At 37.2% G+C, this 12,605-nt stretch overlaps 1 protein-coding gene across 1 annotated transcript in view; it reads left to right on the forward strand.

Moving 5' to 3' along the window:
• KANSL1 (KAT8 regulatory NSL complex subunit 1) overlaps positions 1 to 12,605 on the forward strand; it is a 137,565-nt gene that overhangs the window by 106,470 nt on the left and 18,490 nt on the right. The window contains exons 5-6 of the mRNA XM_090291841.1: positions 1,364 to 1,476; positions 2,248 to 2,443. Of these exons, the coding sequence (XP_090147967.1) occupies positions 1,364 to 1,476; positions 2,248 to 2,443 (309 nt within the window). The remainder of the gene's footprint in view (positions 1 to 1,363; positions 1,477 to 2,247; positions 2,444 to 12,605) is intronic.

The raw sequence follows: 12,605 nt of genomic DNA on the forward strand, positions 1-12,605 counted from the left end.
TGTGGGAAGGTTTTATAAAGCCTTAAAATATATATAAATACTAAAATAAATGTAAGGTTCCTACGTCACAGATTTTCACCTATCGCGGGGGTGTCTAGAATGCAGTACCTGCGATGTGAGGGAATACTGTATATGGTGACAAGGACCCACAACCCACAGCCATTTTGAAGTATTCCAGCAACTCCCAGAGCCAAGGTGTAACTGTATCTGTGGCTTTATTGCCTATACCTCAGAGATTCCTTATGATTGACATCTCATGGCTGACCCTATCCCTTCTGAGCCTAGTAAATATATAATTTATTTTGAAATATTGAAATTAAAACTTTCCAGCCCTAGCTGGTGTGGCTCAGTGGATTGAGCACCAGTCTGCGAACCAAAAGGTCGCTGGTTCAATTCCTGGTCAGGGCACATGCCTGGGTTGTGATCCAGGTCCCTGGTTGGGGGCATGTGAGAGGCAACTGATCGATATTTCTTTCCCTCTCTTTCTCCCTCCCTTTGCCTCTCTCCAAAAAATAAAGTCTTAGTGAAAAAAAAAAAGGTAGAAAAAATTAAACTTTCCAGATTCTTTCCTCCTCCCTTTTTTCATTTTACTGTATAATAAGCATATAGTTGGTTTGTATAGTTCAAAGAAAGTAGGTCACTACCTGATAGTATTAGTTAATTAGTTTTTCATTAAGATTTTAATAATTTTTTTAACACAGAAATATATACATATTATTGAACAAATTACAGTTTTCTGGAAAGAGGCTTCCAGCATACACTGTGAAGTAAAACAGAATTAAGCACATTTAAATTTCCTGTCCTGGCGGGTGTGGCTCAGTGGATTGAGTGCTGGCCTGAGAACTGAAAGGTCCCCAGTTCAATTCCCAGTCTGGACACATGCCTGGGTCGCAGGTCCCCAGTTGGGGGTGAGCAAGAGGGAACTAATTGATAGACCTCTCACATATTGATGTTTCTCTCCCACTCTTCCATCCTTCCTTCCATTCTCTCTAAAAATAAAATCTTTTAAATAAATAAATTTCCTTATTTGTCTCGATACTGAACTTACATATTCTTCTTAACCCTTAGTTGAAGATCTGGTTACCCACTATGTAATTGTTTTTGCTAAGGTTCTGTTCCATCGAATCATTTAGGTCATTTCCCTCTCAGTAGGCACTTACTACTTTTAATCTGCTAAATATTTTGGTTCCACGCCCTCCTTCTCCCCAAACCAAAAGCTAATTAATTGTTTTCTTTTTCAGTCATTACGAGATGTGTCTTTCATGTTAGTCATCAGAAATTTTATTTAAATGAAATAGTGCTGTTTTTCAGGCTGGGTGCTGTTAAATGTTGATAGCGTATTGTTGTTTTTCTTCTTATTCAGACTGAGTCTGTTTCTCAGCCACTGGAAAACAATGGTGCCGCTGGTCATCCTTCAGAGTCGTTATCTACCAAATCATGTGGAGCATTGAGACCTGTCAATGGAGTTATTAACACGTAAGTTACCTCTTCTACTAATAGTGGAATTGTAAAACATGAGTTTGGAGCTCTTAGTTATTCCTAGCCAGAACTAACCCTGGTTTAAAGAAGCAAAAACCTCATCATTTAACAATATTGTGCATGTCTTCTACTGTAGCAAGTGTATTTTAATTAGCATGCTAATGTATTTCCCTTTTACTTACTGAGGCCTAAAGTTAACTCATCCTGAGGGGGAAAAAAGGTCCTACAATTATTATGAATCATTGTGTTTGTGGAGTTTCTCAGAAGTATTTACATAAAATCCTCTACTCTAGATCAAATTAAATCCTTTAAAGGCTGTGTTTTGTAAATCTGTATTTATGGAGGCTCTAGGGGTTCGTCTACAAGTAAAAAGTGTGTACACATCCCTAAAAGTCGACTTTCATAGGAGACCTGATTCTTAGGCAGTTCATTAACATTTTGCAAAATTCTTTTTTTTTTTCTTTTTAATTGATGTTTCTGTTGTAGAAGAGAACTTGATCATTACAACCTGAGTTCCCTTTCTGACTTAGGTGCTTTTCAGACATGATAGAGGTAATGCCCACTGAGAGCCTTACAAATAAAGTAAAAACAGGCGCTGCACATGTAATTAAATTAGCAGACATGATCATCACAAGATGATCTTCTTCTGCTCCAGAGCACTTATTTGTGTCTGTGAACATTTGCAAGTAGTGGGGGTTGAACCAGTATTGGAGACTTTGTTTCCTTGACTCTTCTGAGAACTGAATATTCTTCCTTCCTCTTATGTAGTCTTCAGCCTGTCTTAGCAGACCACATGCCAGGTGACAGCTCTGATGCTGAGGAACAATTACATAAAAAGCAACGACTGAATCTAGTTTCTTCATCAACTGATGGCACCTGTGTGGCAGCCCGGACACGTCCTGTACTGAGCTGTAAGAAACGGAGGCTTGTTCGACCCAGCAGCATCGTTCCTCTTTCCAAGAAGGTCAGTGCCAGTGAGACTTGGTCATTGTTAAACCATGAGCCAGGTGCTCAGATAGAGGTGTTAGTCTTTTGCCAACTTTGGTTCATTTAACTAGTGTTTTCCGAACACTTGCTCTAACCACCGAGGTTTCCTGGGGAGCTTTAAAAACTCCTAAGCTCCTTAATGGTGTTTACCAGAGATTCTGATTCTCTTGCTCTGGAGTTGGGCCTGGGAATTTTGTTTTTAAAAAACAAAAAAAACAAAACACCTAGGTGACTCTTCAGCCAGGTTTCGAAACCGGTTGACTTGAGCTTTTTAATAGAAATGGGAGAGAGGAGGTTCAAATGCTGCCGTCAGTATTTTGAAGAATAGTGGTGGTGTGCCTTCTCCCTTGCACTGTTATCACTAAAAATGGAAATGTGGAAATACTCTTGCATGAGACAGAAAATAAAACAGTGAATGAAGTATATGCTATGTCCTGTAATGTTAACTGCTAGGGCGGAAAATGCAGCAGAGGAAAGGAATGGGGACATCTGGTTGCTCAGATGCAATAAAACCTGGAGGCATTCCAAGGTTTGCAGATAAGAAAGATAAGTAAGAGACTAGGAGGAAGGTGTGGAGTGACTAGTGAAGTAAAATGAAAACTAAGAGAGTGTGGTATGTGGAAGGCGGCGAAGAAAGTGTTTTTTTAGCCCTGGTCACTGGCGTAGCGTCATCCTGTGGACAGGAAGGTTGCAGGTTCAGTCCCTGCCCTGGATGCAGAGAATGCAGGCGGCAACCAGTCGATGTTTCTCTCTCAAAGCAATGAAGAAAGGTCCTAGGTTGAGGTTTTGTTAGTTTTTGTTTGCTTATTTGGGGGTTTTTATGGTTGTTCTTTGTTTGTTTTAAGTTTTTCAGAGAGGAAGCAATGCTCATCTGTTAAATACTGCAGACAGGTCAAGTTAAAGACCGAGGATTGACTGTTGGATTTGGTGAGGGCCAAGGTTGATGAGCAGTTTTGTTAAGAGGGAGAAGAGTGAAATTCTGATCAGAGTAAGTTTAGGAGAGAATGGGAAGGAAGGAATTGAGGGCGCCATTATAGATAATAACACTGTCGAAGAATGTTTCTGTAAAGGTGAGCAGAGAAATAGCATGTTCGAAGGGTAATCTTTCTTAAGATAGATCTATTACAATATACTTGCTGCTGAGAAAAACTAATGACAAGGAAAGGGGAGAAGAAGACAATTGTTGGGACCATTAATATTTAGACAGTGGCTTTTCAGTGCTTGGCTTATGTTGTTACAGCATGTGTTTAAACTAGAATGTTGCCATGATCGTTTTTGGTTTTTTTTTAAAGGAAAAGTATTATAAGTGAAAATTAACTATCAGGCTGTACTATTCTTTGTTCATTCCTCAGGCTACCAGAATACCAGGAAAGAGTAAGATATTTGGCAGGTTTCTCATTGTTGAAGGTACATATAAATTTTTAAAAGATAGCTGTGGCAAGGAGGAGACATACAAAGCATGCTCTAAAGACCCTTCATTTCTAATACCAGTTTCTAAAACAACTGTCCTGACATATACAAAAAGTAAGCTACATGGGAAAGAAGACAAAGAAAGAAATTGATTTTGGGAAATAAACCATTTGCTGGTTATAGCAGAAATACTGGAGTCCTGCCAGAGTTGGAGACAAGGGCCATTCTCTCTATTTTGGTTGCTCACCAGTATCAGTGATATTTACTGTTGAGCAAGCATCTTGCCTTTTATCATCTTGAGGTGTTAGATTTGCCAGGCAAATTTATTCAGCAGTTTTTTTGAGTGCCCACTGTGTTCCAGGCCACCTGCATTTCATTGATGAACAAAAGCCCTTGGCCTCATGCAGCTTACTTTCTAGTGGCAGGGCGGATAACAGAGGAGTTAACAGATAAATCATTGGTAAGTGGCAGTGAGTTCACATCTGTAACGAGATTTGCTTTCAAGTTTCTAAAGGAAAGAGAATCTTAATAATTAAAACTATATGTTTCTGGATTAATTCAAGTTACCTTTGTAATTCTTTTCCCCCTCACCCTCCCCCAAAAGGTGGGTACTAGTATAATTACCAGAGTATAGAATGTAAAAAATACATGTTTAATGGCAATATTTTTGCTTTCCTACATCCTAAATTACCTCTGCTGTGTTCCAGAACCAAACACAAAACTCATGTTAAGGGAGCTCATTCAGTTACTGTTTTACTGCACTGTCTTCTTAGTTGAATCATGGCTGGAATTTTATTCCAACAAGTTTTATCACCATTTTTAAAATTAGAATATAGTAATTGAGACATGCTTTTAATGTAGTAGCACATCTTTTTGCCCCTAAAAAGCTGTTTTTATGTCACTGGTATCTTAAAATGAGTGACTACAACACCAAGGGTTCAGTAAGATAACATTGTTGGAAATAAATGGGGACGAGACATTAGTAAATTATGAAAGGTTTCGAATGCCCAAACTGTTGATTTGGCTTTATCCTCTGATTTCAGAGAATTTCAGAATTTTGAGCAGTGAACTGTCCTAAGCTATTTTTTTGAAGCTAAATCTACAGGTAGTTAGTTCATCTTAGAGTGGATTAGTGCAAAAGAGACTGGAGGCATAAAGACTGACAATTATTAGTAATGCTGGAGGAAATAATAGTCTAAAGGCTCTAAAGCTCTGAAGAGGCCATAGGTTTTTTTAAGTAGGCTTAAAGAAGAATCAATGGGACGTAGTGAGTGAATATTAGAGTTTGGAGGACAGAGAGCTTTGAGAATGGGAGAGTGAGGTTATTTTCCATAAAAATGAGTAAAGCCTGGGGAGAACCTGAGGTACGATTTCATTTTAATATTAGGGAAGATCATTACAGTCTGCCTATTTGTTATATATTTCATCACATTAAAGGTCTAATATGTTTGATGTTAGTAATTAGCTAAGCCAGTGAAGAAATACTCAAGTGGGAAGCGCTTATATCATGTTTATTTTGTGACCTGCGGTTTCTGTAAGGTGGGTATTTATGACTTAATCTAAAACATTAGTTTCTAAATAGTGAGTTTTTAGATCAATAAATTTTAAAAACAAATTTGAGACCAGTGTAGGGTTGCTTTTTATTTTATCATGTGAAGTTACTTTATAAATTAGATCATAGTACAGATGGCATTTTTCGCCCTGACTGGTGTGGCTCAGTGGATTGAGTGTCCTTCTGCAAACAGATGGTATATTAAAAGGAAAAAATAACATGCCTTGAAATTTTGGGGTGGGGCTTGCACTTATTTTTTAATTGTTTCAAAATAGCATTTCTTATCAAATGGTTTGACAATGTTTTGGCATGGTTTTCAAATTTTATAGTCTGTTGGAGGAGTATAATTATATAGGAGGGTTGCTTTGTGTTAAATTTTAAAGTTAGCTTCTATAGAATTCCCAGTGGTCCTTCACTTTCTTCTCTTGTATCACATTTGAGGGACATATAGGACATTCTCTTAAGGCCTAGTACCGTGGTATCTGTGGTTGAGGACAGAAAAACTAAAATGATTATGAGTCACAGTATTAAGTGAATAGTTTGATATTGAGTGGGATATGTTCTTTATTGAAAGGAGATTCTTGTAATAAACTTTTGAGGCCCAACTTTTTGAGAAAGGAGCAAGAGTGCTACATGTGGAAAACTATTTCCTTAGGAATCAAAGCTACTAAGAGTTCTCAGAAATCACCCAGTGCTTAGAACACTAACCTCTAAACTTTTGTGAAAGCGTTTTATATATGAAATCAAGGGGTCAAGCCTTGCTGCCTCCGAAGGCTTTTGGAAAGAATTCTTTCTTGCCAGTTACTGCTTCTAGTGATTGCCAGCAATTCTTAGCATTTCTTGGCTTGTGGCAGCATAACTCCTATCTCTGCCTGTCTTCCCGTGATCATCCTGTATGTCTGTGTGCCTGCATTTCACATGGTCCTTGGATTTAAGGCTCACTCTAATCCAGTATTCCTGTAGTTTAATTTACAAATATGGCCACATGCTGTGGTTATGGGTGGGCATGAATTTTGGTCCAGGGTCTGGGGAGAGGACACTGTTTTACTGAGTATCCTGGCCTTTGTGCGTTGGTCCTTGTCTCTACTCATATGATAGTTGAATCGTTTTCTCAGTTCTAAATCTGGAAGACAGGTTGGTAGGCGCTATTCCCAATTCAATTTCTGGCTTCACTCTGAAATAATTGGACTTCCTTTGTCATTGTTGTTGTCAATTGTCCCAGCTCTCTCACCCGCCCCTTCACTGCCCCGCCCCCCCAACTCCCACAGTCAGTCCCCACCCTGCTGTACCTGTCCATGGAGTATTTATACTAGTTCCTTGACTAGATAGAACCTTCCCCTTCTCCCCCTCCCGCCTGGACTTCCTTTACTCCCACTGCCAGTTTCCAGGAGTTCTTATTGTGCACTGTTGAATTTATTGTACGAAGAACTTCAGGTCCTTGTGGATGGAAAAACTTACCATGTTTACCTGCCTCCTCCCCTAATTATTGTAATTCTGTAAAGTATAAAGAATGAAGTGACAACCATCTATGTACATACCACCCTAAATGTTCATATCTTCACATTTTTTACTTCATGTGTTTTTTTAGTATTGAAAAGAAAATTAAATTAAACAGTGTTCCTTTTATTTTCTACCTCTTTTACCTGCTTCCTTTCCCATAGACAACCACTTCCATGAATTTGATATATACTCCCAGTTCAGGTTCTTATTTGTACTACACACATGAGCAGAATGCAGTATTGCTTGCTTTAAAGTTTATATAAAACTGTGTATAGTCCCGTCCATGTTGCTCAGTTGGTTAGAGCGTCATACTTATCCATAAGCCAAGGTTGCGGGTTCGATCCACAGTCAAGACACATACAAGAATCAACCATGGAATGAATAACAAATGGATGTGTCTCTGTCTCTGTCTCTCTCTCATCCTTCCTCCCTCTCCCCCATTTCCTCCCCGCTCCCTCTCTGCTCCTCCCTCCTTTTCTCCCCCTTCCTCTAAAAATCACTAAAGAAATTTTTTTCCCTCTAAAACCTGTGTGTGTGGGGGGGGGGGGGTCATGTTCTACTACTTGGTTGCTGGGTTTGTTTTTTTTTTAAATTCACTGTTGTGTTTTCAAGGTCTCTATGTTAATATATGTCATTTTAGTTCAGCTTTTTTAAGTAGTCCACATCTCCTTTAAAACGACATTGGGTGTGATTATATTCATAGCATGTTTGTTGACTTCAAGGTTCTAAATTTAACTCATATCTTGGGCTTATTAATTTTATTCATATCTTCTGTATTCTTTGGTCTGCTTTCTTTTTGTTTTTGAAATATATTTGGTATGTAACATTATAAATTTAAGATATACAACATGTTGATATATTTTATATTGCAATATGATTGCCATTGTAGCCTTAGCTAGTACATCTATTATATAATTGTCATTTCCTCTTTGTTACCAAACCGATGAAACAATGAGAAAAGAATAATTAAGATCTAGTCTCTTACCACATGTGATATTTATAATACAGTTGTATTGTCTATTATCACTATACTGTGCATTAGCTCTCCAGGACTTTCATATTGAGTAGTTGCAAATGTGTACCCTTATGCTACAACATTTCTCTCATTTCCTCACTCCCTCCACCCCATTTCATATATATTTTTTCATATATATGAAAATGACTTGTTAGGTACATGTGAGTCCATGATTAGTTAGTTCTTTATTATTCGAAACATCATCATTGTGTTGTTTCCCTTTTGACCTATATTAATGCTTTTACTTTAAATAACTTTCTTTGGTAAGTACTTGCTAGATATGTCTTTTTCCATCTCTTTGTTTCTAGTTTTTCTGTGTCAGTTTGTTTTAGGTGTGTTTTTAAGGGGTGAGTTATTTGGAATCATTTCTCCCATAATTTTTTTAAGATTGTCTTTTCTTTGTTTTTATGTCTTTTCTGCTGTCTGTTGGGTTAGTTGAATGTTTTTTTCATCTCTAGCTGCTTTGGGACTTTGGAATGCCTTTTTTTTTTAACTGATCTTTTCTTCCCATTATAATTTGTCTATTATTTTATCTTGTTTTTAAATCTCCCCAAATTAATCATTTTTAAGTTCATACTTAATTTTATCAACACTGTTGCCATTCTTTTTCCTTCTTGCACCCTACCCCATCCTTCTTGCCCAGTACATTCTCTCTCTCTCTCTCTTTTTTTGGTCACCAATTTTACATTTAATGAATTAGAGGTCGAGGTAATGAATGGCATCCAACATGACAAAAAGAGAGACAGCTTGAGATTGTGTGCTTCCAGATAGAAGTGTAAGTGCCACCTTGATGAAATAGTCTTCCCAAAACAGGGAACTGATTTTGATCAAGCCATTAGATCTGTAGATTGTGAGAGACCCTGGCAAGTGTTATGTCACTGTAAGCTTTGTCATACAGATTAGGTCTTTTTTCTTTAGTAACCCTCCAACATTCTGTGAGTCATAATTTAGTCAGTCTATATATATTAAAAACATAGTTATATTTTGTATGTAAATGTATACATGTATATATTTGTGATGAGTACACACACAATTATAGGTTGACTTTACTCTTGAATCATGGCTTAACTCCATATAAAATTTTATGTTCAGCACCTAGATGGTATTTTATCACCTTCTGATATTTATTGATGATGAAAATTCTGATGTCCCATTAAATGTTTCTGTGTAGGTGGCCTGAATGTTCTCCTTGGTAACTTACGTGCTCCAGCTGCCTACCTTTTTTGTTGTTGTTTTTATGTTTTGCAATATCAAGGTACATAATTAGAGAATGAACGAATTTTTAGCTATTTAGGGTCTTGGTGTGCACCTTCATTCTGAGAATTCTTGTCTGTCCTGAGTTTTGAAAAATTTCCTCTCTTTCATTCTCTTTTTAAATATAGAATATCTTTTAGATTGTTAAGGATTTTCTTATTTCTAATTTTTTTAGTATTTTCAGTTTTGTCTCTTGTTTTATGCTTCACTGTGTGTAATCTTCTGACTGTTCTGTCCCTCCTGTTCATCAGGTTTCTCTCTGGCTGTGTTTAGTTTACTGTTAAACCTGTCAGTGGGTTTTTTTTCTTCTATGTGTGCTTTTAATCCAGAATTTGTACTTACTCTTAGAAACATCTTCTTTTTCATCCTTTCCTGTTCTTGTTTTATTTACTTCCATTCTTTCCTTAACTTCTTTGAACAATTTAATATATTTATTTTAAAGTTGTTTTCAAATTGTTATATTTCTAGCTCATTGGGAACAAATTCTTCCCATTTTTGCATCTTCTGACTGCCTCATATCAGTCTGTTCTTGTATAATCTTGTGATCTCATCTGGGGCAGGGGTGAGAGAGGCATGTTTTCTGTAGGAGTCTTATGATCCCTGAGCTGTTGTAGTGTCCTTAAGGCACAATTTTCATTAGATTCTGAAAAAGCCTCAGGAATGTAGGTGAATTTTGAATGTCAGATTTTTAGTTTAAGGTTCCTGCACATACATACACAGGTAGTAAGAATTTGGACATCCTATCTGAACTTGTGTTGGGACTGAGCTTTCTCTTTCTCTCAGATGATTTTTCCAGTAAGGTTCCAGGGTGGGTATTAAAACTTTCTTGCCACTTCCCTGCCTAGTTGACCAAGACTTTCTCATCATTACCTTCACTTTAAGAGTTTTACTTCTGTGTCTTGCACCTCAGAATTTCTTACTCTGATTCAGCTATATACCTTTTGGCATTGTGATAAATTCTGTGGACTTTTCAGAATAAAATTTTAAAATATAATATACCAATTATTGGGAAACTCAGTATGTTGAAATGGTAATTAGACTATAAATTTGTGGTATAGTGACAGGTATTTCTTTATTAAAACATTAAATAACAAGATTTAGCAACAGGTGTAATACCTGTCATGATTTCAAAGTATAGTTGGCCCTTGAACAATGTAGACACTGTTAGGGACACCGACTACCTATGCAATCGAAATCCATAGGTAACTTTGACTCCTCCAAAACTTAACCCACTCATAGCATACTTTTGACCGGAAGCCTTTCCAATAAAAAAGTTGATTATTACCTGTTTTGTATGTTGTATATATTATTATTCTTACAATAAACTACGATAGAGAAAAGAAAATGTAAAGAAAATCATAAGGAAGAGGAAATACATTTACTGTATTAATTGAAAAAATTTGCATTTAAGTGGACCCGTGCAGTTCAAACTCATGTTGTTCAGACGGTAAACTATGTGACAAGCATAAAGATACTTCAAGATATCTGCCACCACTGTGATGTGATGGGTGAATCAATTTGGAGAGCACTTCTTAAAATCTCATTCTTAAATTATGACTAGATGCAGCCGTTTTTAAATATCCTAAAGTAAATATAAAATACAGAAACTTCAGGCAACATTGACTTAGTTATTGATCCCATTTTATTATCATATATAGTCTAAAAAAGTTTATAGAAAAGTAAACTAATAAAAGCAAATGATCGCACATTTTCTATCAATATTTGATGCACTTAACATTTGCTTCAATTGCTGTGTGCATGTACTATAGATTTTTGAGTTGCATGTATATAGTTTTTTTTTAAGTATATTTTATTGATTATGCTGTTACAATCGTTCCAATTTTCCCCCTTTGCCCCCTCTAACCGGTACCCACCTTCCCTTCAGCAATCCCCCCCCTTAATTCATGTCTGTGGATTGTGCGTGTAAGTTCTTTGACTTCTCCCTTTCCTATACTATTCTTAACATCTCGCTGTCTGTTTTGTTCTTAACAGTTAGGCTTCTTAATTCCTGCACCTTTTCCCCCATCCTCCCCCTTCTCCCTCCCAGCTGATAACCCTCCCAATTATCTTCATACCTATGATTCTGTTCCTGTTCTAGTTGTTTGCTTAGTTTGTTTTTGTGTTTTAGATTCAGTTGTTGATAGCTGTGAATTTGTTGTCACTTCACTGTTCATAGTTTTGATCTTTTTCTTAAATAAATTCATTTAACATATCATGTAATCATGGCTTGGTGATGATGATGAACTCCTTTAGCTTTACCTTGTCTGGGAAGCACTTTATCTGCCCTTCCATTCCAAATGATAGCTTTGCTGGATAGAGTAGTCTTGGTTGTAGGTCCTTGCTTTTCATCACTTTGAATACTTTTGGCCAGTCCCTTCTTGCCTGCAAAGTTTCTTTTGAGAAATCAGCTGATAAGTCTTATGGGAACTCCTTTGTAGGTAAACTCTCAGCTTTTTCTTACTGATTTTAAGATTCTCTCTTTATCTTGAAACTTTGGCATTTTAATTATGCTGTGTCTTGGTGTGGTCCCCTTTGGGTCCGGCTTGTTTGGGACGCTGTGCTTCCTGGACTTGTATGTCTGTTTCAAAACTTTACCAAATTAGAGAAGTTTTCTTTCATTATTTTTCCAAATAAGTTTGCTGATCACAATTCAGAAACCTCCCACCTGTGTGAACTCCGGGGATTATTCAGTTCATAGCTCCTCATTTGTTCCTTGCCTGGCCCGATGGAGTTTCACCTTGTATGTGGGCTTCAAATTGAGTGAACACTTAAGAGGATGTCATGAAGATTTTTGTGTGGCTTCCTCTTCTGGAGAACTCTGCTTCACCATTTCAAGTCACCTGAGCCTCTGAACTTCATCTCTTGGAGTTTGTTTCCTCAACTCAGTGAAACCATTGTGCTCTGCTTAGGTCCATCCCTGTGCCTGCTGTGCAGTCTGCAGGCAGTGGGCTGTCGGAGGCCGCCCAGTGTTCCTCGGTCGTAGCTGCCATGTTGTCCAGTTTCCTAGTTTGCGGCTGAAGGATAAATCAGATCACTGTTATTCCTTCCTGACTGAGAGCAGTTCTTTGGTATCTTTGTTTTCTTTTCTAAAATTGTATTATGAAAGTATTCAAATATGGTAAAGTTGAATGATTTTACAGTGAACAGCTGTTAGCTGTATATTTACTCCAGAAGCTACTATTAACATTTTACCATATTTTGTTACATATCCATTTATTAATTATGTTATTTCTGGTGTATCAAAAGTCAGTGATATTTCTCTGCTGCATTTCCTGAAAACCAGTAGTTGGATATAGAGACTTGAACAAATTAATTTTGAGCTTTGTCAAGAAAACAAGAGCTGTCTTAGGAACTTGCATCAGAAGACATGTGATGTCTGGTCTCTTTTGTGTCATCAGCCACTGGTGT

The sequence above is a fragment of the Furipterus horrens genome, unplaced genomic scaffold (genome assembly GCF_987537825.1).
Source record: "Furipterus horrens unplaced genomic scaffold, mFurHor1.1.pri manual_scaffold_11, whole genome shotgun sequence".
NCBI classification, from domain to species: Eukaryota; Metazoa; Chordata; class Mammalia; order Chiroptera; family Furipteridae; genus Furipterus; species Furipterus horrens.